This window comes from Phyllostomus discolor, chromosome 6 (genome assembly GCF_004126475.2).
Source record: "Phyllostomus discolor isolate MPI-MPIP mPhyDis1 chromosome 6, mPhyDis1.pri.v3, whole genome shotgun sequence".
In the NCBI taxonomy this organism is placed as follows: domain Eukaryota; kingdom Metazoa; phylum Chordata; class Mammalia; order Chiroptera; family Phyllostomidae; genus Phyllostomus; species Phyllostomus discolor.
Window position 1 is genome coordinate 62,712,939 of NC_040908.2, and position 24,023 is coordinate 62,736,961.

The 24,023-nt window shown below is 39.9% G+C and overlaps 1 protein-coding gene and 1 non-coding gene across 2 annotated transcripts in view; one reads left to right on the forward strand and one right to left on the reverse strand.

The window, feature by feature from the left end:
• The window catches only part of RMND5A (required for meiotic nuclear division 5 homolog A), a 64,627-nt gene extending 42,720 nt beyond the window's left edge, over positions 1-21,907 (forward strand). Inside the window, exons 5-9 of the mRNA XM_028514466.2 lie at positions 7,528-7,694; positions 11,676-11,841; positions 13,671-13,773; positions 16,214-16,368; positions 17,588-21,907. Of these exons, the coding sequence (XP_028370267.1) occupies positions 7,528-7,694; positions 11,676-11,841; positions 13,671-13,773; positions 16,214-16,368; positions 17,588-17,651 (655 nt within the window). The 3' untranslated portion in view covers positions 17,652-21,907. The remainder of the gene's footprint in view (positions 1-7,527; positions 7,695-11,675; positions 11,842-13,670; positions 13,774-16,213; positions 16,369-17,587) is intronic.
• On the reverse strand, positions 3,681-3,818 carry LOC114501163. Its single transcript, XR_003684925.1, has one exon. It is a non-coding gene; the product is annotated as a small nucleolar RNA SNORA15 (small nucleolar RNA).
• Positions 21,908-24,023: the final 2,116 nt, after the last annotated feature.

Sequence of the window (24,023 nt, forward strand, 5' to 3'; positions counted from 1 at the left end):
TCTTCTACCCCCATTTTTGCCCCATGGATCAAATACCCAAATACTCAGTGTGAACTTCTAGCTAAGAACTTGAAACATTTTTTAAGGGGATTAACTCATACATGCACATTGTCATATTCTCATACAGTTGCTTCTATAAAAAGTAAAGTGGCACAGAGTATTACATGGAAGTACCCATGAAACTTTTAAAAAATATAATCTTAAATATACTTTTCTTACTGAAAATATGACTTTGAAGAATGGTAACAGTTCATCCATTCAGTAAACACATGCTAAGTTATTATTGAATGTCTTTTTGTGCCAGTCTCTGTGTACAGTGCTTTAACCAGTCTCCTCTTTTAATGCTCACAACCCTTCCAAGTGCCCGCATTTAATAGTAAGGAAATAGGCTTTTAGAGAATTAGGTAGTAGATTGCCCAAATTCACACTGCAGAGCTAGATTTAAGTCCACAAATAGTTGATTCTTCTAACCTATACTCCTTATCTGTATATCCCATTCAAAGTAGGGGGTGTGAGAAGATGAGCAAGACATAATCCCTGCCTTATGAGACCAGAAACCTTCCTACCAAGTAGATTATACAGTGAGCCGTGTGAGAGGTTCAAGTGAAGAACATCTAAAGTTCAGTAAATTAGGAAAATTATGGAAAGTGTGGTAATTCAACCTTGGCCTTGAATTTTTCAACCCTATTTTCAGCTACTCAATTTGTGTTTGTACTTTTGTAAAAAATTAACTAGCATCTATGTTGGGAGAAAGGCTTTTAATTTTGTAGAGGGAACAAGTCTTCTCACTGGACTAGCTTTAATTCACCTGGACACATCACTGTTGATGGTAATGCAAGTTGCTAGACCAGATTATCTGAACATATTTGCATGTTTTTCTTGGCCTGCACCTCTCTACCTTCATTCTATTCTCAGTGGGCCTATTTTCCTTCTTTAATTTTTCATATTACATGACTGATGCCTTTAATTTATCCTGTTGGACAACCCTTGCTTTCTTCATCCACTGCTTGCATAATATCCCTTCCTGGCATAAACCCTTTGGTTTTCTAGCCTAGCCCTCCTTTGCCTTAAAAAAGAAGAGTGGAGGGGCAGACATCTTGGTGGAAAATAGAAAACTAATCTTATTTTTTTTCTAATTCTTCCAGGTCCATGGTAATAGAACATAGAATCCCAAACTTGATCAGTTCCTCAAATTTACATCTTTCTTTATTGTACCGCTGTGAGCCTTCCTTGTCTTTATGAAGTAACCTCCTGCCTCTAAGATCCCTATGTTCTTTCTCTCTATTGCACCTATGGACAACCCTCTCTGTACAATATGCCCAAATTTTATGTACCACAGTTTGAATAACATTGGTTCTCCAACAACACAGTTCAAATTTCAGTTACCGTAATATATGTTAACTGTGAATAATTACATAACTTCCATGTCAACTCTTCAGTCTACAAATCACTATATAAATAACAGGTGTGCCTCATGATCACCATTAGTCGCATCACTTCTTTCTAAGTCTTTCAGCGATTAGTTCACTCTGCATCTGTTATATATCACACCCTCGGACAGCAAGTGTGTGGTTGTGTTGGCACCTCTCTCCCAGTGATAAACCCATGTAACATATTACATGGATTATTTAAAGAGAGACTTGGTCAACAAAAATGAATTACTGGAAGTTTAATAGAATGTTATTAGAAAGATTTGAAAGTGAAAACAACAAAGTGAAGCTGTGACAAAACCTAGGCCTGCACAAAGCTGTAGTAAAAAAGCATATGAGAACAGTTTTCTGAATATAAAAATCAAGTTTACTTCAACATCTTATAATTAAAATTGCACAGGAAATAGAAAGCTCCTTGTGGTTTAAATGATGGATCATATATTCTGCTTTGGATTGAAGACTTAAAAAAAAAAGACAAAAACAGCTCGGTTTAACTAACATTCAGGCCAAAGCATTGAAGTTAGTAACCTCATTGAAAGAAAATAGATCAGACTTCTGGTCAAGATGAGGCATAGGTAAGCACAGCTTGCTTTCTTACACAACCACGTCAAAATTACAACTGAACAACAGAATACACATCACCAGAACCATCAGAAATCAAGTTGAATGGAAGTCCAACAAATACACAAAGAAACCATATCCATCCAGACTGTTACGTGACATGGAGACGTGAAATGGGCTGGTCCCACCCCCATGTGTGGTGGATAAAAATTCAGGAGGAATATCTCAGGAGCGAGGAGCCCCAGCCCTACACCGAGCACCCCAGCCTAGTTCCCAAACAGTGCCTCTTAAAGGGCCTGAACATGGACTTACTCAGACCCACTCCCTCTGAGCTCCAATACCAGGGTAGCAGCTCGAAAGGATCCAGTGGCATATGGGGAGGAACAAAAATGGCTGCCATCAGGGTAAGAGCTGGGGGGACAGCTTTTTCTGAAACAGAAAACTGGGCAGAGGCCATTGTTCCTTTTCTGAACCCTCCCCCAACAGAGCCATAGAGCTGGCAGGTGGGGGATATACCTGAGACTCTATTAACCTGGCTCACATGGTTTGCACCACCATGGGGAAATCCTAAAGCTCTGCCCTACCCAATTTACAGCCCACCCATGCTGTTAACAGTGGCTTTTCCGTATGAATGGGTAATCTCAGCGCAGACTTGACATCTTCCTAAGCCCTCTCAAGTGACAACCAGCCTCAGTGAGCCACCATACATCTGGCTAAGCAGCCCCAGGCTTGGCATTAGCAGCAGTCAGCTTTGGATCAGTTTGGCCTTACCTGGGAACCTTCAAGTCCAGCACAAGTGTCAGTCACCTGAGGATTGCTTTTGTAGCTCATGCTTGGTGGCCTCAGGTGGAACATAGGTGGTAGCTGACCCTGGCCTGCACCACCCAGGAAACCCCAGAGCTTGTGCACCCAGTGAACAACTACAGACCATGTCGGAGCACCACCACCCTGCCCCTTGCACAGCTGATCCTCCACAGAGGGTAGAAGTTGGTAGTCAGTAGTCACAGCTAATCCTTGTAGCTGACTGGGTAAATCTCTCCCATTGATCTGCCAACAGCATCAAAGCTCAACTGCAAGGAGAGGGTGTACTCAGTAAACCAGAAGGGTGCACCTCGAGTACCCAGGTTGGGTAATAGGGGAGGCGGTGCCACTGGCCACTACAGGACACCTGCTACTTTAGGCCATGCTCCCAAGACAGAGAGTCATAGCAGCTTGACCTAACATAAAGAAACAAACACAGGGAGGCTGCCAAAATTAGGAGACAAAGAAACATGGCCCAAATGAAAGAACAGATCAAAACTCCAGAAAAAGAACTAAATGAAATGGAGATGAGCAATTTATCAGATGCACAATTGAAAACACAGATTATGGGGATGCTCAAGGAACTTAGTACCTCAACAGGCTAAAAAAGACCTGGGCATATCATTGCTTTGATTCTTGGATGAAGCTAAGAAGAAGAAAAAAGAAAATGTACCAACATTTGCATCATGGGAGTGCCCAAAGGAGAAGAGAAAGAGCAAGAAATTGGAAATCTACTTGAAAAAAATAACAAAAGAAAACTTCCCTAATTTGGTGAGGAAGTAGACATGCAAGTCGAGGAAGGACAGAGTCCCAAACAAGATGGATATAAAGAGGCCCACTCCAAGACACACCATAATTAAGATGCCAAAAGTTAAAGATAAAGAGAGAATCTTTTTTTTTAAAGTAATGATATGCTATGAAGACACTTTGCGTACCATCATAGCCACTTTAAAGGGAAGACTTTACTTTTGTATGATGTCTGGCTGTGTAAACTACTGAGAAAAAGAACACAGTATTCAGCCAAGCCTTAAAGAGAAAATCTTAAAAGCAGCAAGAGAAAAGCAGTGGGTTATCTATAGGGGAATGCCCATAAGACTGTCAGTTGATTTCTTAAACTTTGCAGGCTAGAAGGGATTGGAAAGAAATATTCAGTCATGAGAAGCAGGGACCTTCAACCAAGATTGCTCTATCAGTGATATCAAATGATACCCAGCAAAGGTATCATTTAGAATCAAAGGGCAGATAAAGAGATTCCCAGACAAGAAAAAATTAAAGTAGTTCATCATCACCAAACCATTATTATATGAAATGTTAAAGGGACTTATTTAAGAAAAAGAAGATGATCAAAACTATGAACAATAAAATGGCAATAAACACATTACATACCAACAATTGAATCTAAAAAACTAAGCAAACAAGAATACCAAGGGCAGAATCATGGATACAGTTTTTTGTTGGTTACCAGGATGGGGAGATGTGAGGGGAGGGATGAAGAAGTGAGAGTATTAAGAAGTACTGAATGGGTCACAGAATAGTCGTGGGGATGTAAAGTATAGTATAGGAAATGGAATAGCCAACGAAATTGTACGCGTGACCCATTAACATGAATAAAGGGGTGCATTTTGCATGAGGGAGTGCAGGGTGCTTGGTTGGGGTGGGCAAAGGGGGAAAAGTTGGGGGAACTGTAACAACTTAATCAGTAAAATATATGAGGTCTGTCTGGTAAAAGTTCAGCCATTGTTAATATAATGGGAATGACATCAGTGTAATCTGGCAGCCAAGGAGAGTAGACTGGAATGAATGTGCATCATGAACAATGATGACTTCACTGCACTGGTCATTGGGGCAGTAGATACTGTTGAGTAAGCATGTGTACTGTGTGGCCATCATATTCAAATGACTGAGCGAGTAGAGCAACTGATCTGTATCAGATTTTGCGTTAAAGCTTGAACAGTCCTTTGTGGAAACTGGATGATTCAGAATATTGCATCTATGGGCAACTAGTAAGTGGCAGCTTTATCACGATAAACACACTCACTCATGCATCATGTCTTATGCAGAGTTTTTTGGCAAAACATCAAGTCACCCAGGTTACTCAGCCACCTTATACCTCAGGTTTGGCACCCTGCAACTTCTGGGTTTTCCCAAAACTAAAATCACCTTTGAAAGGGAAGAGATTTCAGACTATTGATGAGATTCAGGGAAATTTGAAAGAAAAATTCAGAAAAATATGATGGGGCAGCTGATGGTGATTGGGAGAACTGTGTGAGTTCCCAAGGTGCTTACTTTGTAGGGAACTGAGATGTCATTGTCCTGTGTATGATGTTTTTTATATTTTATATCTTTTTCAATAAATGTCATTGTCTCAGAAGTTATCATGAATTCACCAATGTTAAGTTATCTGGGGAAGCTGCTAGTGTGGATCAGAATGTTGCTGTGAGATTTATATCCAGAGTTCAGAGATCAGCTAAGATGGATGTTATGATTGCCAAGGAATACAACCCCATCAAGAACTTATACAACAAAAGATGTAGGTCGTGAAGTGGTCATAAAAGAGATAAAGGTATATGAACCTTTTTTTTAATTAGGAGAGAACACAGAGTGACTGTATGACCTATGCTTATCTGTCCAGTTATTTGTGGAAAAGGAATTGGGGGGGTCAGGAAAATATAAATGCGTTTGCCAAAGTACAGGCCTGGGGGTATGAGACTGAGGTCTTATCGGGCAAGGGTTTCACCTTGGTGCTTATGTATTTGGGGGGTATATCATCCCTAGTTTAGAAAATGACATTTTGCCGGGGAGAGAAGCCTACAAATAGTTATTCTAAACCCCTTCCCTTTTGAGATTTAGGCTTAATACAATATTCAGAAGTTAAATGAATTTAATACATTTAATTCATTATTGTCATTCAGATAGAACGACAAGAAATAAAACTAAGAAACAGACATGTGAAAACTTGTATCCTATGAATTTGGGTTTTGCGTTCTCCTGCATTCCATCACCTCATTTTTGTAATGGATGTCAATTTACTTTTCTAAAAATTTCAGGGGAAGGGGCAGGAATTAGCAATGCTAGTTTTTTCTGATTATTTTGTAGCTTTATTTATAACAGAATTTGAAAATGTGTACAAGTAAATTCAAGTAATAAATTAGAAATTACATGGTCTAAAACACCTCCAGGTTAAAAAATAGGGCACTTATATTTATAGCTTGAAAAACTTGAATTTATAATTTGTGGTTTGAATTGTAGGAAATGTAATTTGCAATTACTTTGTTAGCTTTTTGATGAAAATGAAGAAATTTTGTTTACTTTTGCATTAGCTTAATTATGTATTATCTTTTTACATGTAAGAGTAGTACATGTTTACTGTAGAAAACTTGGAAGACATAGTCAGCATAGACTACTTCTAAAATCATTGTCATCTGGAGTACTGTTAGCTGCTGTTCATTCGTGTGTCCTCACGGTTGTTTTTAGCCCCTTGGTGTTTGGTGCTCAAATAGTTGGTGTCCTGTTCTGATTTATCATAGTAGATGCTATAGTAGCTGATAAATAATGTGTGAAATCCAACTTTTGGGGAGTCATTAATGTTAAATATTCTGTCAACTAGAAGTTACTTTTCTCTATACATCACACCATTTTTTCCCCTCCCTTAACATATCCAGCGGTCCTTGGTAAATTGTGTTAGGTGGGGAATATTTGTCCAACTAAAGGTCAAGTTAAAGAAGAATATAATACTAATGGCTTCTATATCTTGATATGCTAAAAAAATCAAAATAATGCTTCTTACCACTTGATTCCAAAATTGAATTTAACTGCTGGCTGTTACACATTTCTGTTTTAGTGCTTACCTGAACTGGTAGTTCCAGCTCAAGATTGGTTATTCAAACTGTTCGTACTAAGAGGCCCGAGTCACTGTTGTTTGGATCATCAGTATTTTTTCTCATTAGTTCTATGTTTGTTCATATCTTTCTGGCACAGTATAATACACTATAGCAGTGGCATCAAACTCATTTTCACCAGGGGCCACATCAGCCTTGTGGTTGCCTTCAAAGGGCCAAATAACTTTAGGACTGTATAAATGTGACTACTCCTTAACTATTGAGGGTTTGAAATTACATTCGGACCTTTGAAGGCAACCACGAGGCCAATGTGGCCCAGGTGAAAATGAGTGTGACATCCTTGCTTATGATGTTTATATGGCTTTATGTGCCTGATCAGACTGAAAGCAACTTAAGAGTAAATACTGGTGTTTACTGTTTTTAATTCCAAAGTGAGTAGCACAAAATCTTGCACCTAACAAAGGTTTAAAGACTGATAGTTCCCTTTCAGAATCTGGTGATTCATTTTCAGTTTAACAGGAAAAAAGTAGTGGATCTAGGCAATTCAGTAGTGAGTCTCATGGCTGACACCTTTTTCAAAATGTGGCCAGCACAATTCCAGATCTGTCATGTAACTTATCAGAGTCAATTATGCCTTAGTATAAAAGTATATTAAGTATGTAATTGTCATCTAACAATATTTTTTTCTTTTTTTCATTGGTTGAAAGCCTCTTCAGTTTTAATTGTTATGCTTGCTTTTATACAAATGTCTCTGGGCCTAGGGATTGATGTTACCACCAACTTCCACAAGATGGCAGGCCAAACACTTTTTTTCATGTTACTAGGTTTCAAACAATTTTTAATACTTTACTTAAGCTGTTAATAATTGTTAAAATTGTGTTTGCTTTTTTCTTTAGGTGGGCAGTATCAAACCGAGAAATGCTTATAGCCCAAAACAGCTCCTTGGAATTTAAGCTACATAGACTGTATTTTATTAGCTTGCTAATGGGTGGAACTACAAATCAGCGGGAAGCATTGCAATATGCTAAAAATTTTCAGCCATTTGCCCTAAATCATCAAAAAGGTGAGTCCCGAGTCACATATTTTTAATGTATTTTATTTTGTTTTTTAATTATATTTTATTGATTATGCTATTATAGTGGTCCCAATTTTTTCCCCTTTTGCCCCCTCCCTAGATCCCCCACACTTCCTTAGGTAATCTCCACACCATTGTTCATGTCCATGGGTCAGGCATAGGTTTTTTGGCTACTCCATTTCCTGTACTGTAGTTTACATCCCCGTGACTCTTCTGTAACTGCCTATTTGTTCTTCTCAATGCCCTCCCCTCTTCACCCATTCCCCCACAACACCCTCCTGTCTGGCACCCATCAAAATGCTCTCTGTATCCATGATTCTGTTTCTGTTCCTCTTATTTGCTTAGTTTTTTAGATTCAACTGTTGATAGGTATGTATTTATTGCCATTTTATTGTTCATAGTTTTGATCATCTTCTTTTTCTTAAATTTAAGTCCCTTTAAGATTTCATAGAGTAATGGTTTGGTGATGATGAACTCCTTTAGTTTTTTTCTTGTCTGGGAATCTCTTTATCTGCCCTTTGATTGTAAATGATGCCTTTGCTGGGTAGAGCAATCTTGGCTATAGGTCCCTGCTTTTCATGACTTTGAATATTTCTTTTCAGTCCCTTCTAGCCTGCAAAGTTTCTTTTAAGAAATCAGCAGATAGTCTTAAGGGAACACCCTGTAGGTAATTAACTACTTTTCCCTTGCTGCTTTTAAGGTTCTTTGTCTTTAACCTTTGGCATTTTAATTATGATGTGTTTTGGAGTGGAGTTTGTATCCATCTTGTTTGGGATTCTCTATGCTTCCTGGACTTGCATGTCTATTTATTTCATCAAATTAGGGCAGTTTTCTTTCATTATTTTTTCAGATAGATTTCCAATTTCTTGCTCTTTCTCTTCTCCTTCTGGCATACCCAAAATACAAATGTGGAATGCTTGAAGCTGTCCCAGGGCTGGTTACACTGTCCTCATTTTTTTGGATTCTTTTTTACTTCTTGTTGTTCTAATTGGTTGTTTTTTGACTCCTTATGTTCCAAATCGCTGATTTGATTCTCGGCTACATCCACTCTAGTGTTGTTTCCCTGTAAATTGTTCTGTATTTCAGTCAGTGTATCCTTTGTTTCTGACTGGATCTTTTTTATGCTGTTGAGGTCCTCACTAAATTCTTAAATATCCTTATAACCAGTGTTTTGAACTCTGTATCTGATAGATTGCTATCTCCATTTTGTTTAGGTCTTTTTCTGGAGTTCTGATCTGTTCTTTCATTTGGGCCATGTTTCTTTGTCTTTGTTTAATTTGGCAGCCTCCTTGTGTTTGTTTTTATGTTTAGGTCGAGCTACTATGACTCCCTGTCTTTGTAGTATCAGCTAATGTAGCAGGTGACCTCCAGTGGCACTGCCTCCACTATTACCCACACTGGGTACTCGACGTGCACCCTTTGGGTGGGCTGATTATACTCTCATCTTGTAGTTGAGCCATGATGACTGTTGGCAGGTCACTGGGAGGGATTTACCTAGGCCAGTCAGCTGCAAGGACTGGTTGTGACCACTGACCACCAACTTCCATCCTCTGTGGAGGATCAGCCGTGCAGGGGCAGTGTGGTAGTGCTCCGGTGTGGTCTGTAGCCCTCCACTGGGTGCACTGCTCTGGGGTTTCCCAGGTGGTGCTGGCCAAGGTTAACCCCCACCTTTGTTCTGCCTGAGGCCACTCTGCCTGACTCTAAAGCAGTCTGAGATGGCTGTTGCTTGTGCTGAGCTTGGAGTTTCCCAGATGAAGCTAAGCTGTTAGTCTAGACTGGCTGCTGCTAGTGCCAGGCCTGGGGCCACTTAGCAAGAGATACAGGGGGCTAGGGGCTCACTGAGGCCAGCTGTTGCTTGTTTAAGAGGATTTAGGAAGCTGTGAAGCTAAAGCCAAGACCTGCCATACATATGGAAACATCATTGTTAACGGTTTGGGTATCCTGGTAAATTGGGTGGGATGGAGTCTGAAGGGATCTCCAGGGTGGGGCAAACAGTGTTAGCCAGGTTGATGGAATCTCAGATGTGGCATTCGCCTGCTGGCTGTGTGGCTATGTGCGGGGGAGGATTCAGAAAGGAGACGGTGGCCTCTGTCCATCTTTCTCTCTGGGAGGAAGCTGGTCCCCCAGTTCTCACCTTGATGCTAGACACTTCAGTTCCTCTCTGTATGCCACCAGTGCCTTCCAGCTGCTACCTCAGTGCTGGAGGTCAGAGGGAGTGAGTCTGAGTAAGTCTGTGTGTGGGTTCCTTAAGAGAAACTGGTTGGGTCTCCAGCAGGTTTTTCCACTGACTCAATTACCCATGATTTTTGCAGGTAGGAGTTATGGAGACTTATCCTATTGGCACTGGAACCCTTGGCTGGGATGCCTGGTGTTGGCTGGAATCCCTTGCTCCCTTAAATACTCCTTCCGAATGTTTATCCACCAAATGTGAATGTGGGACCAGCCCTCTCTGTGTCTCTGCCCCTCCTCCCAGTCTGCATGGATGTGGTTTCTTTAATTCCTCAGTTGTCAGACTTCCATTCAGCTTGATTTCTGATGGTTCTTGGTGGTGGTGGTTCTATATATATTAGTTGTAATTTTAATGTGGTTGTGCAAGGAAGTGAGCCATGTTTACCTATGTGGCCATCTTGACAGGAAGTCTAAGTGAATCATGTTTTTAATGTTTGCAGCAGACCTGTAGCCACCACTGGAATTGAATCATATCTTAAGTAGATCTAATATGTGCTTCGTAGTGAATGGAAACAGTTGTAGATGATACTCACAGAAAAAGCTGTGACTGGGTCTGGAGCAAAAAAAGTATTAGACTCATAAGTGAAATGCCAGATCAAATGCAGCCTAGCAAATACTAAACTATATTGTTATGAAACAGAGAAAATCAGATGAAGCCAACTTATGAGTCCAGTTAGATTGACAGGCCTCAAATTGGAATTCAGGTATTTAGAAGCAGAAATGCTCTTTCGTTCAGATCATGATGGCTCTAATGTAGTGAACTGAAATATTAGCCAAGAAATTAATGCACACTCAATACAGCTTGCTTTATTTTCAAGACATTCATCAACTTTTCACCTGGATAGGTACAAAACCAAATAGTGTCTTTCAAGAATAAAGATTGCACATAGAGCCCTCTTAGATTAAGTTAATTTAAAGCAAGTAATTTCTTCAGTGCTCTATACATAATTACTCAGTAGCCAAAGGACATTGGATGAATTTTCAGGAGATCTGTATCTGGGCCTTGGCCTCACTATGTACTTCCAAGCTTTGTGACTTTGTAAAAGTCATGTTACGTTTCCGATTCTATTTTTTTTGTAAACATTGGAAATAAGTTTTTATTACTGATCTCTCTAACAGTAAGCTTTCCGTGGATACTTTGTGTGGAGCTATATCAAGTTATTGATGTTGAGAAACTGAGGCTGAGTGGAGAGAGGAATTCTCTGAAATAACTAGTCACCCTCCCTTAAAAAAAGTCAGAAAGAGACCTTGCATTTGGGGGGATTTGATACTAAACTGAGAGGAGATATGAGAAAGAGGGAAGTGTGCACTTGCTCCCCGTTCCCAGGCCCCCATGCTGCTGTTACTGCTACAGCAGAGTGTTTCAGAGCACCCCTAGGTGTCACAGTGGAAGTAGTGGGTAGTTCTACAGTCAAATAATATGTGGTGGCCCCTTTTATAGCATAATTATTGTTCTTGAAAATAATGGTAATTGTACTACACTATTTGTAACTATAAAATAACTGCAAGACCAATGTTGAGTGCTTTCTTTTTTCCCTCCCTTTTCTCTGTACTGTTTCTTCAAGGTGAAGGGAGAAGCCAAGCTTAAAGACCAGAATTCTAAAAGACATTGTGAATAAATTATTTTAGGCTGTGTCAGTTTCAGGGATTCTTGCCTTTCTCAGCCTATTATTACCTGCAGGCCAGCTCTATTTCAGGTATAATCATTCACACCTCTAAGTTGCTGCTGCTTTTGTTTAGACATTCAGGTGTTGATGGGAAGCCTCGTGTACCTGAGACAAGGGATTGAGAACTCACCATATGTTCACCTGCTTGATGCAAACCAGTGGGCTGACATTTGTGACATCTTTACACGGGATGCCTGTGCCCTCCTGGGGCTTTCTGTGGAATCCCCTCTCAGTGTCAGGTATGGAAATTGGTCCTATTACTGAAATATGCATCATACTGGTTAGTTCTTAACTTGTTTCCTAGTTCTTGATGTTTAAAGTCGAGAGATTGTCTTTCCAAAGAAGAGTGCAGTTGGTATTTTAAGAGATTGTCATGGTTGACAGTGACAATTTTAGAGCAGCAGTTTCTAAAGTGTAATCTGTGAACCTGGGGGGTCTTGAGACTCTTCCACTAGGTGGACATTTGCACAGATGGTGCAGAAACAGTGGTGAGTTAATTGCTTGAGCCTTAGCACAGATCAGAGCAGTGGTCTGAAAAATCCCATTTTCCTCACCACCACATACTTGCGGCTTAAGACATGCTGGTTTTACTTAAGAATGTTCTTGATAAAACATTAAAATGATTAGTTTTATTAAATATTGACTTTTGAGTACACATCTTTTTAATATTTGTGTGTCACAGTAGGAAGTTCATATAAAACACTTCAGCTTCATGCCCAAATATGATTATCGTCTCAGGAAAAAGCACCTGTATGTTGTTAGAGTTATGAGCTAATAAGCTAGTTTTTTTCTTTTATTTTTATGGAACACAGCTGTTACTTGAAAGAATCACTAAAAGACAGACTATAATTATTCATATTCAGGTGTTTAGCATACATTTTTTAAAATAAAGTGAGCCTGTTATCAAGGAAAGCAGCTGACAGTATCTTTTGCCATAATGATAAAATTAAAATTTTGAGCTAAGATAGAAATTTTGGAAAACTTGTACTGCCACTGTAAGCTTGCCAGCTTTCCCATATTTAAAGACTTTTCTGATTTGCTTGGTGATATTAATGAAATTTTTTTGATAATGTATAATTAGATATGCTAATTCTTTGAAGGTCTTCTCACACATTTACTTTGGGCTTGGAAAATAGGGGGTTTTGAGTAAGAATATAATTTATAACATGTATTGTTTATTATTTTTAAGTGAATTAATATTTTAAAAAATTTTGTTTTAATTTCTAGTGCAATATCCACAACAAATGCTCTTTGATATCCTTAATATTTAAGTATGCAAAGAGGACCAGAAACCAAAAAGTTTAAGAACCTGTTTTAAGAAAATAACTTTTTTTACTCTTCATTTAATTCCTCAAGTGTTTTTAATTTCTGCTGTGTGCCTGGCAACGTGTGGGGTACAGTCTGCGTCCCATAGGGTGCGCCATTGGACTGCAGGAGACACTCGTGCATTTAACTATAATGCAGGCCCAGGCCCAGGCCGCAGGTCAGGTTGTCTGGGGACCAGACTCTGAAATGGGTCGAGATTGACAGGAAGAGGTTACTGGGATCAGTCCCTGTGGTGGGGATAAAAGCAGCAAGATTAGGCAGAGGGAAAAGTTGAAATGTGAATGCAGGCTAACCAAAGGCCTCAACCCATCCCTGAGGACCTCTGATATTGGGACAGCAGGGCTGGGCTTTTGTATCCATGTGGAACATTCATCAGATGTGACCCTAGTCAGTGGAAAGTCCTGAAGAGGGACTGTGCTGAGAATTGACTGTGGCACTTCTAGATCTGAGTATTTGTGCCCTGAACAGGGGTGATCTGGCTCTAGAAGGAACCATGCAAGAAAATGTTTCAGAATGTCATTAATGACTGATAGATAGAGCCCGTTAAGTCTGGTGGTTCTGTATAACTTAAAACCTATGTGTGCGCATGTGCACATATGTGCTAATTTAGCAGAGCGGAGAGCTCTGTGCCCTGTCCGATTGTAATAGCTCTCTGCACACAGAGTCTGGAGGAATTGACATTTGTAGGACCAAGCTGTCTGACACTGGCCTGACACTGACATTTCCTCTTCTGTTCTCCCAGTTTCTCAGCAGGTTGCGTGGCACTGCCGGCTTTAATTAACATTAAAGCTGTGATTGAACAGAGGCAGTGCACTGGAGTTTGGAACCAGAAGGATGAATTACCCGTGAGTTCCATTTCCTATTGGTTATTTACCTTTCCTGCCATTAGAAGAATATGAATGTTAAGGATTTAAAATGTTGGTCTTGCCTTTTAACTGGGGAACATTATTGTATAGCCTTTTGACAGGGTTTTTTTTATGCATATGCTCACATGATTAAATAATAGAAGTGGGGGGCCAAGTACATTTTGGAGGCACTGGAGGGGTTTTCTTAATTTTTTGACTTAGAGTGGCAATGAAAGCTAATGAAGAAAACACTGGCAGTTGGGAGGGTGGGAAATACTGTAGCATGTAATGTGTTTTGCACTTGACACACCACATACTATGATTTTTAAAAAATACATAAAAGCAGTGAGTCAATTTGATTGGATTTAGTTTTATCTTAGTATTGTTGTTTATGAGATCATAGGTTTGAGCTCGTTTTATTTGTTTATTTATTTATTTAAGATTTTATATATTTTTAGAGAGAGGGAAAGGGAGGGAGGAAGAAAGGGAGAGAAACATCAGTGTGTGGTTGCCTCTCACATGGCCCTCACTAGGGACCTGGCCTGCTACCCAGGAATGTGTCCTGACTGGGAATCGAACCAGCAATCCTTTGGTTCACAGGCCAGTGCTCAATCCACTGAGCCACACGAGCCAGGGCTATTTACTTATTTTTAGAGAGAGGGGAAGGGAGGGTGAAAGAAAGGGAGAGAAATATCAGCGTGTGGTTGCCTCTTGCACACTGCCCCCCATGGACCTGGCCTGCAACCCAGGAATGTGCCCTAACTGGGAATTGAACCAGCAATCCTTTGGGTCATAGGCCAGCACTCAGTCCACTGAGCTACACCAGCCAGTGCTTTTTATATTTTTCTAATACCAAGTAAAGTAAGTGCATTGCTATTAAATTAAAGGTCATCCTTTGACACCTGCAGTCATCAGTGTGTACCTCCAGTACTGTGTGTCCACTGTTGTCGTGGAATAGGCCATGGTTTTAAACGTCACTTCCAGTAACTTGCCAGTTCCTAACTTCTCCAAGTAGTTTGTTCATCTCTGAAATGGAGACCATCCTTCTCTTTTGGGACTATTAAAGGCTGGAGGAAACATAAATATGCTTAGAATAATATGGGATACAGAGTAAGTACTCAGGTTTGCTTACATAGGGAGACAAAGGTTCTTGTAGGTGTATTTCCACCAGGCCTCTGACAGTAAGCACTACAACTTTGGAGTTACTTTTGCATGGTTGTATCACAGACCCTAAAGGGCTAAAACATGCATTTGGCTTTTTGTTTCTTTTCCGCCACACCTGTGCACAGATTTATCTGCAGTTACCTTGTTCTTCCAGCTGGTAACTGTTGGTTGGTTACCCCAGCTTCTCCTCAGACATCTGGTTTGATGCAAAGCACAGGTGCATCTCCAGTCCTGAGTGTGGTCAGGACACCAGCAGCACCCCTGCTTGACTGCTGCTCATTTTGAGTGCCCTTAGAACTTGAACCTTCACTTGCTTTGCAGAGGCAAGTTCCTGCAAGACCTTGGCAGTTTCCCAGTGATGTATACCTCTCATACTCATGCACTAGAACGGAGCACACTGAAATCTGAATTCACCTCAAGTCTGTGTGTCAAGGATAATAAAGCACTTGGAAGTAATGATCTGGCTGTTTTTTTCTCAGGATTTTTCTGTTACACTTTGTCAGCTTTCTTGAAAGACTTTTATATTGATAGCCATTTTAGATTAAGAAAGAAAGAAAACCAAATTGTCATTTGTTGGGCCCCTACCATAGCCAACCTCTGTGTTAGGCGATTCCATAGCTTTTCCTTGTTTTGCTCACTGCACAGAGAAGTAATTGACACAAGTGTTGTGGACTGTGACTGTGAGAGGACCTGCTGAACTTCAGTGTGAGGCCCTTGTTTCAGGAGGTTTCTGTGGACCATTATACACAAAGCATGGGAAACTTAGATGTGAAGTTCATATAGAAACAAACCATGTTTGGTTTCTTTTTAAAGGAATTAATGCACTGAGTTTTATCACCTAGCTAAGTGTGCTGTAAAACAGTCGGGATTTCTGATGGGTTTTACTGTTAGGTGTATCTAATGACTTGTCGAGCGTGTTTGACTTCTAGAGCATTGATTTGCTTGCTTTTGACTCAGTTCTCAGGCATCAAATTTTGTTTGAAAGTATCATAAATAATTTATTTTCTCAAGCCATTGAGATTTGCTTCCCTGCAGTTGTCGTCAGTTTGGCTCAGATACACTCATAAAAATTCTCTATAACAAAAATTTGAAGGTTAATTTAGAATTATGAAATAATACTTGAATCCTATGACTGTCCCTCTCAAGTTAGAAGAGTGCTGTAAAAAGGTGTGTTAAAGGAGTACATTGGGTCAGTGTTCTCTGCCGCACGGTGCGTGCACACTGCTGTGAAGGTGTCCTGAGCTATAACCTGAGTCTTTTTACTTTTTTTTAACAGATTGAAGTGGACCTTGGTAAAAAGTGCTGGTATCACTCTATATTTGCCTGCCCCATTCTTCGGCAGCAAACAACAGATAACAATCCACCCATGAAATTGGTCTGTGGTCATATTATATCAAGAGACGCCCTGAACAAAATGTTTAATGGTAGCAAGTAAGTGTCTGGCTTTTTAAATGTTAGTAAAAAAATTTCTTTTGTAACTTAGTGTGAGGATGAAAAGTAATGAGAATAAGTAAATGTTGTTAGAATGTAGAAATAGATTTCATAACTATTCATTTAGCATAGTGGGTGGTACCTGATTTTTTATTTTTTTGGTCAGTTTTTAAATTTGTTTATGAATTTAGTGATTAGACTTCTAAGCATGATCTTTAACTCTTCTTGGGTAGGCAACACAATGTCATCGCCCCCACCCATCCTGCCTTTGTACGCAGATGGTAACATGTAGCATACTATAGAGTGGTCACTTGTGATACATCTTGGGGCTCTTTTATATGCTACAGAAAGAGCCCTCATTCTCTTTTTAAAGCTGCAGATTATTTTATTATGTAGAAATGATAATTATTAAACTAGTCCCTTATTGGTGAGCATTTAACTTCTATTACTGTAAGGTGAATTACATTATCTATATGTGATATTGCTGATTCAAAGGGTGTATATATATTTATATATTTTTATTTATATATTAATAATTGAAACTGCTGATTCAAAGGGTACATATACTTATAATTTGTATACATTAGAGCTCAAAAGTCTCAAAGCCTATTTTTAGTTTAGGCAGCTAGAAAATTGTTTACTGGAGTCCATTGCAAACCATTATGATAAAGTCTTTCCTTTAAGAGGAGCTCCTGGCATGTAACAGAGGTGTCTGTGCCCTCCCCAAACCATGCATCCATGCTGGTTTTGTGTGCCCCACTACAAGACACATCAGCCGCTCTTGGGAGGCCACGTATTTTGTGGGCTTGGCAGCTGGCATCTGATTTGCTGCATTTGAGTGGATTGTGTGACCAGTAGATTTGAAACTCATTTGAAGACAGATGCATCCTAAACCTTGGATTTACGTCTGAAAACTCCAAAAGCAATTTTCAGAAGAGTTGTCTTTGTTTTGTTTACCAAATGATTTTTGCTGACATCTGCTGAAGAAGAGCCTTTCAGTTTAGGGTCTGGCTTACATGATTTTAATTGTGACTCTTCAAAGCTTGGCTGTTACGTGAAGGGAAACCATAGTTCACCCTCGAATAACACATTGTGTGTGTTTGTGAGTAAGTCTGTGTGTGTATTAATTGTTAAAGATACTTTATGACTGTATGAAACGGAATGCTCAATACTGATCCTGTTCCTTGACTCGGTGTTTTTTTTCCTTGTGTTTACACAGATTAAAATGTCCATATTGTCCAATGGAACAAAGTCCAGGAGACGCCAAACAGATATTTTTCTGAAGAAATAATTTAGTTTGTAATTTGTAAGTGAAACTGAATTGTGGGTGCATTTCAGAAGAGAATGTTCCATTTAATGCAGCTAACCAAGGACTCCCGTGTTTATATAAGCTAATGCTCCAGGGACGTTGCCAACACGTTAGTGTACACACTGAGGGAGTGTTCCAGATAAATATGATCATAGGGCTCTATTATATTCTTGGTCTTCATTTCTGATCAAGTAAATACACCAGCAGTTGTCATTCAATGCAGGTTTTTGTACTTAATTATATGGTAATTTTTTTACTTTTTAAGAGCAGAAATGGAAATTGACCTCCCTGCCATGTGATTAGTATTTCTCCTGCTTTTACTTTTGTCATTTTCTTGATAATTGTAAGCTTTGAGAATGTTTGTGAAAAGGTTTTATTTCCTGTTATGTGTACATAATTAAATGAAAATTCTTCAGAAAAAGTTTGAAAAATTGAATTGTGGTTATAAAACTTTTTTTTTTTTTTTGCTTAAGAAAGAAAGCTGTGATAGATTCTGAGTTTGCTTTTTGATCTTTTTCTCTGCTCCAGTTCTCACTGAAAAGTCAGCAGACCTGCATTTGAGCTTTGCTGGTGGCCTGGCTGCCTATTTTTAAAATTCCACCATGAATTTAGCAGGTTGGTGTGAGAAGTCTTCCGCTGGAATAGAGTGGAAGGAGCACTGTTGTTTCTTTGCTTTTATTGCCAAGAGGTGCTTATTTTAAAAGTGTGTTCAATAAAATGAAATTCTGAAGTTAGAAGTGTTCTTAAGTTGATATTTGCTCTCTTGGTCTTAGTAGCCCTGTTCTCTGAAATTTGCCTTTAGGACTTGGCTGTCTATTGCATTTGTATATCATTGCAGACACAGTATTGTGTGTGTGCGTGTGTGTGTGCACCAGCATCAAACATTGTGCATCTGGAAGGGAAGAAGCATGTTCCAGTTCTAAAATGCAGTAATCAGTCATTACATTAAATCCTTACAGTTAGAATCTAGCAAATTTTCTGTAGCGCAAAATATGTTTCTTGCTGTTTCTGTATTTGAGTAGTATAATGTTCAATGCCTCCGCTGCAGCGTGTGTCAGCTCGTGGACTGAGTCTCTGTGTTATTCTTACAGAGACACAATGATCTTTTCTCTCGTGAGGCATCTTCATGTAATGCACTATCCAGAAATAGCCATGTGTAAGAGTCTTTCTCTGTATGAAGAACTACATGGAAAAGACTTTTGTGGACATAATTTTGACTTACAACCCTTTAAGTACGTCATCGTAAGAAGAATGTTATATGGAGATCCCCAAATATTTTGGAACATTATTTCATCTGACATGGAACTGAGCATCAATATAGGAAAACTTCATGAGACAATGAAAAAAGAAGAAAACAAAGGAAAGAGAATTGTGACACTTCACATTTTAAACTACAGATTGACTTAGTTTGGGGGGAGGGAGAGAACAGATTTGGTGCTAAGTTAATTGGAAAGTGGCAGCACTTGCCATAGTATACCAGCCTGGATGGTTTGTCCTGAAGTGCTTACCTGGGAGAGTTGGGTTTTGTTTGTAAAGTAGAGGGTACTGCAGAGAGCCCTGCTTGACTGGTGTGTGGCCAGGCTTAGGTTGAGGGCTACTGTGTGCTGTGTGGGTGAGCCAGGAATCAGGATCAGCTTGCTCAGAGTGCTTGCTTTGTTCAACCTCTCAGCCCCGCAGTACGTTTGCCCCGTGTTTCTGCTTTCCTGTTACAACCCTCTCTAAAGTTCCCCCTCTCTCCACTAAAGCAGTGAAGGAAGAAAGCAGAGAGAAGCTCCTTGGACTCCAAAAGAGAACGTGGAGTATTCAAGGCAATACTCTGGTTGAGGATGTAAAACTGGCTTATTATATATTTTTTTCCTTTGAATTAAAACCCAGGGTTTCTTTTTTTTTTTTTTTTTTTAAGCTTTTTTTTGCTAGACCAGATTTAGTGCTATTCACAACTTTTTCTCACCTACCAGCAGAAACACCTACATGGCATTTGGGCTCCACATAGGGTTTGAACAGTACAGACATTGCACTGGAGGCTGGTGGTAAATATTTTTGGCAGCCAGAGACTCATAGTTGTCTCAGGCCACTTTCAAGGACAAAAGCTAGAGCTCCGCTTTGCCCTTCCCCCAGGGTTGGGAATCCTGTTGGCAGTTTCCTGTGCCAGGTCCTTGTAGTCCTCCTGCTGGCCAGGGTTAGGGCCAAATATTTGAAACCCTTGACATGACGATTTAACGTGAAAATTATGTCTTGTGACCTTTAACTAAATGTGTGGACTAAAATTCACTGGTGACTTAAATGTGAAGGGTAGGTGGATTTGAAGAGGCCAGGCCTTAACCAAAGATACTAAAATAGAATATGCTGTCCTTGCTACTCTAAAAACATCCTCACCAGTGGTGTCAGGTCCATAGGCTGTGGATGTCAGCACTGTGGGGGAATGCTCTTTGATTCATCATTCTCTGCGTTCCACTTGCAAGAGGTCATGGTAGAACCAAGGTTTTTTACAGTCAGACTAATTAAAATAATGTACATTGAAAACAATTTCAGAGTGGTTTCTTAAATTCCTTTAGGAGCCATTTCCATTTGTCTGTCCTGGACTATGCTAAACCAATAAAACCTTATTAGATCCTTAGATTCTGATTTAGCCAGAGCATCTGTGCTTTCAAGTACAATCTGAAGTGCCGTGGCTAAAGTTGTCTTTTGATCTTTTTTTCTCTGTGGTGTGATCATCACAGATGCCATTTCTGTTGTTTTAGTGGTGATTATGTGAGACTTCTAATACATAAATGAACGGGTATTGGTGCCTCTTGATTTTAAAATTTTGAAGAGCCACCTCATATTCATAGAGTGTGTGAGTATTTTATGAGTGTATGAGCATCTAATTGAAAATAAGAAAGTTATAAAGTAAATCTTTTGTTTTGATTTTTCTGTAGCAGCTGTGTATACAGAGACACTAAAACCCACACCAAATTATGTGGGGGATGAGGATCCTTTTTTTGTCTCCAAGTAGTTCCGCAGGTTATGCAATTACGTTCCGTACTCTTTATGCTGTGAGTTATTTCCACCTCAGTGATTTCAGCCTTTGGGACAGTAGATCCTGCAAAAACCAAGAACTCTTGGTCATCTGCACAAGACAAACTGCTCGTAGACATTAGCCCTCTGGTTTTCCGGTTCAACCTCTGATGAAGTGGACTGCCAGTCACACTGGTAAGTCTGCGTAGTCAGAAGACTCAGGTTATTTTCAGGGAAGGCATGGAGGTATGATTTGGTTGATTTCATCACTAAGCTGTATAAAGTGAAGACACAAACCAAATACCTTTCATTACTTAACTCAACATACATTATCTTCGCTAACACATTCTGGTCTTGAGGGAATGTTCGCAAGGACTAATGAACACCTGTCTAGCTGTGGTCAGTTTACCATAAGCAGGTGCAAACTTCATGGACTGTTTATTGAATTATAATTGATTACATACCAAAAACAAAATGACAAATGTATTTTAATAGATGAAGCATCTAGTTTTAGGGTGAGTTTTCCACTGTCAATTTTACTGTAAAACATAGGGAGAGAAAACAAAGCTTTGTTTTCAAGACGTTTCCCTCTACAGTTTTAAACTGCAGTAGGCATATGTTTCATTACTTCCATAGAGACAAAAGCAGCTGGGATTGACTTACAGCACATGCTTTGTTTCCCGTTATGGGTGAGGACCTACACTCATTTTAGTAGTCATTTAATGTTCTGCATCAAGGCAGATGTGGGGTTCACTAGGGTTTAGTGCCTGATCTTTTCTTTTGGGAAGGGGAGGGAGTGAATGTATTGGAGATGGGAGGGAAGCAGGAGAAAAAAAATGGGAGTGTGAGTGAGTGTGCATGTCTCTGAATTCACCATTACCCCCACGTGTGTCTAGCAAGGAACAGGTAATTAATGTATTTTGCTCATGACTGCAGTGTGCATGTTTCCCCCTCTGTGTTCTCTGAACTTACACTAAAAGGATTCATCCATCTTGTTCAGATGGCTCAGGATTGTATTTCTTTTGCTTACCCTGTGCTCTTGGGTTCTATAGTATTTCTATAATTATGTAACAAGAATAGTGTTGCACTGTAATCTATTATATAGAGATATATGTATGGAAAATTTTGATCAGTTTTTTAAGCAATGTATCCTGTTTGCAAAGGCACAATAAAATTGCATATTATAGTCAATAGGCAATAAAGCTAACAATAAACCTTATTTAACACAAACCATATTCATATTCTTGGTTCATTTGATTTCTGGAAAAAATCTAGCATATTTAGTTACAGGGAATTATTTTAACTTAAAAAAGTTCTGGTATATTTAATTTATGAATTTCAGACTGATAATAGAGTTTTGGGAACTATAAGAAATGCTTTGTTAATATGTGTATTCCTTTGTCAGATACATGGCTTCTCCTGTATATATTTTTTAAAATTAAAGAAATGGACATTTAAAAAATTTTATGGAACCAGTTTGTATAAATGTAATGGGGGTATGAGCGAGGGAGAATGGAGGTGCCAGCTATGGGAAGAGAATGTTGCTGAATGCCTTTGCTTAGGGTCTGCATGTTAAAAATTTAAGAAAATATCTTTTGTCACCATCTCATCCTGTTCCTGTGCCACTAGCAGTGTGAAGAGAAGAGGTGGCTAAGCTGAGTCCCCAGTTTCTAAATCAGTGGTTACATGCTGGTGTACCTCTCCACACCACACCCCTCTCCTCTCTTGGAGAGCAAATAAAATCCTTCCTCTCTACACTTTCTTCTCTGTGAATTCTTTCACCAATTCTTTCAGCCCCGTCACCACCCACCTTAATATTTTGGTAGCCCGTATGGGGACATTCTCTATTTCCTCCTCTCCTCCAGCCTCCTGAGACTTCTGACTAGGGGAGCAGCAGGCAGCGGAAGCTGACCCGGGCTAACCCCTTGACCTTGTGTCTGTGTGGTCTGGAGGGAGGATTCTGATCCTCCTCCTCCCTCACTGTCATAGCCAGTGACCGAGTGGGGAAACCTACATGTCAGCTGTGGTATAAATCCATCAGGGTACGTTTTGTCAGTGCTGGGGTAGAAGCTCTTCCTCAGGACTGGAAATTACTGGAAAGCAAGAATAGGAGACTTAACCCACTGCTCCCTACAGCTACAAGCAGAAGATAACATTGGGACAAACTGGAACCTCCTGCAGCCCACAGGGGCCACGCAACAGCAAACCCTCCAGCTTTTTAATCCAATTATAATCCAATAAAAGCTCAAAGCCCCACCCCTCAATGCTGACATGTTTCTTCACACCATGCCCCTCTTCTCACTTGGAGAATGAGTAAAACTTTACCCCTTCAATAAAAAAAAAAGGGTTACCTTAGCGTGTCCTCTGATGTCCACCCAGTGGACAGCCAGGACTCTGCCCTGCTCTGACCAGTGTGACAAGCTCTACCCAGGCTGTTGGAGCGTGGCTGACACTCGGCATTGTCAGGGAGGCACTGAGGCTGAGTTGTCTCTCCTACTCAATGACAAGCTAAAGTAATAGAAACAATCTATTGGTGCACCTTTTGTATATTTTTCTAGGGAAGATACATTCTTATCAGATTTTAGATAAAACCTAAACCATTGTGGGTCCCACCCAACCGCATTTAGAGCTAGCGGCTCAGGTAGTCTAGATGAGGTCTGGCAGGATGGGCCAAAGATCTCACCACTTACTTCTGCAGCATTTGGGGCTCTCTGGGCCCCTGAATGTGGTCCTAGCAGTGTTGTCAGACAGGTTGAATGCTGAGCCTCTGACTCAGACCTGCTGAGTCAGAATCTGCACGTTTGTGAGCAGACTGGCATTCCTTAAAGAGCCTCCTGGATGAAGTGTCATCCCTTTTAAATGTGTCAGGTAAGGATCACATGTACTGAACATGAGTACAAGTTTTACCATTTCTTGACTGAGTTAAATTTAGTGTGTTTTGAGAAAACTTAGTGCACAGTTACTTTAAAAATCAGTATACAGTGGAACCTGGGTTGTTGAACTTAGTTTGTTCTGGAAGGCTGTTTGAAAAGTGATTTGTTAAAAAACTGAATCTCCTTTGTCACCTGAGAGGTGTGCGACTGCTCACACAGTTATCAGCACAAAAGGGTTGAGTCGAGAACCAAAGTTGGCAACTGAGACATTTCTGTGAGCAACTTGGTTAAGAACCAAATTGTTTGAGATGGGGGACGTTTGAGAACTGTGGTTTGACTGTATTTCTTTGAGCATCTAGGTATTGAGGGAGTTATATTTGCCGCAAGGCAAAATATATTTTCTACCTCCTCCCCACCGAAGTGGGGAAGGATGAAGCACCAGAGGTGTGAAGCTGTGGGATGTTGTAATGGCAAAG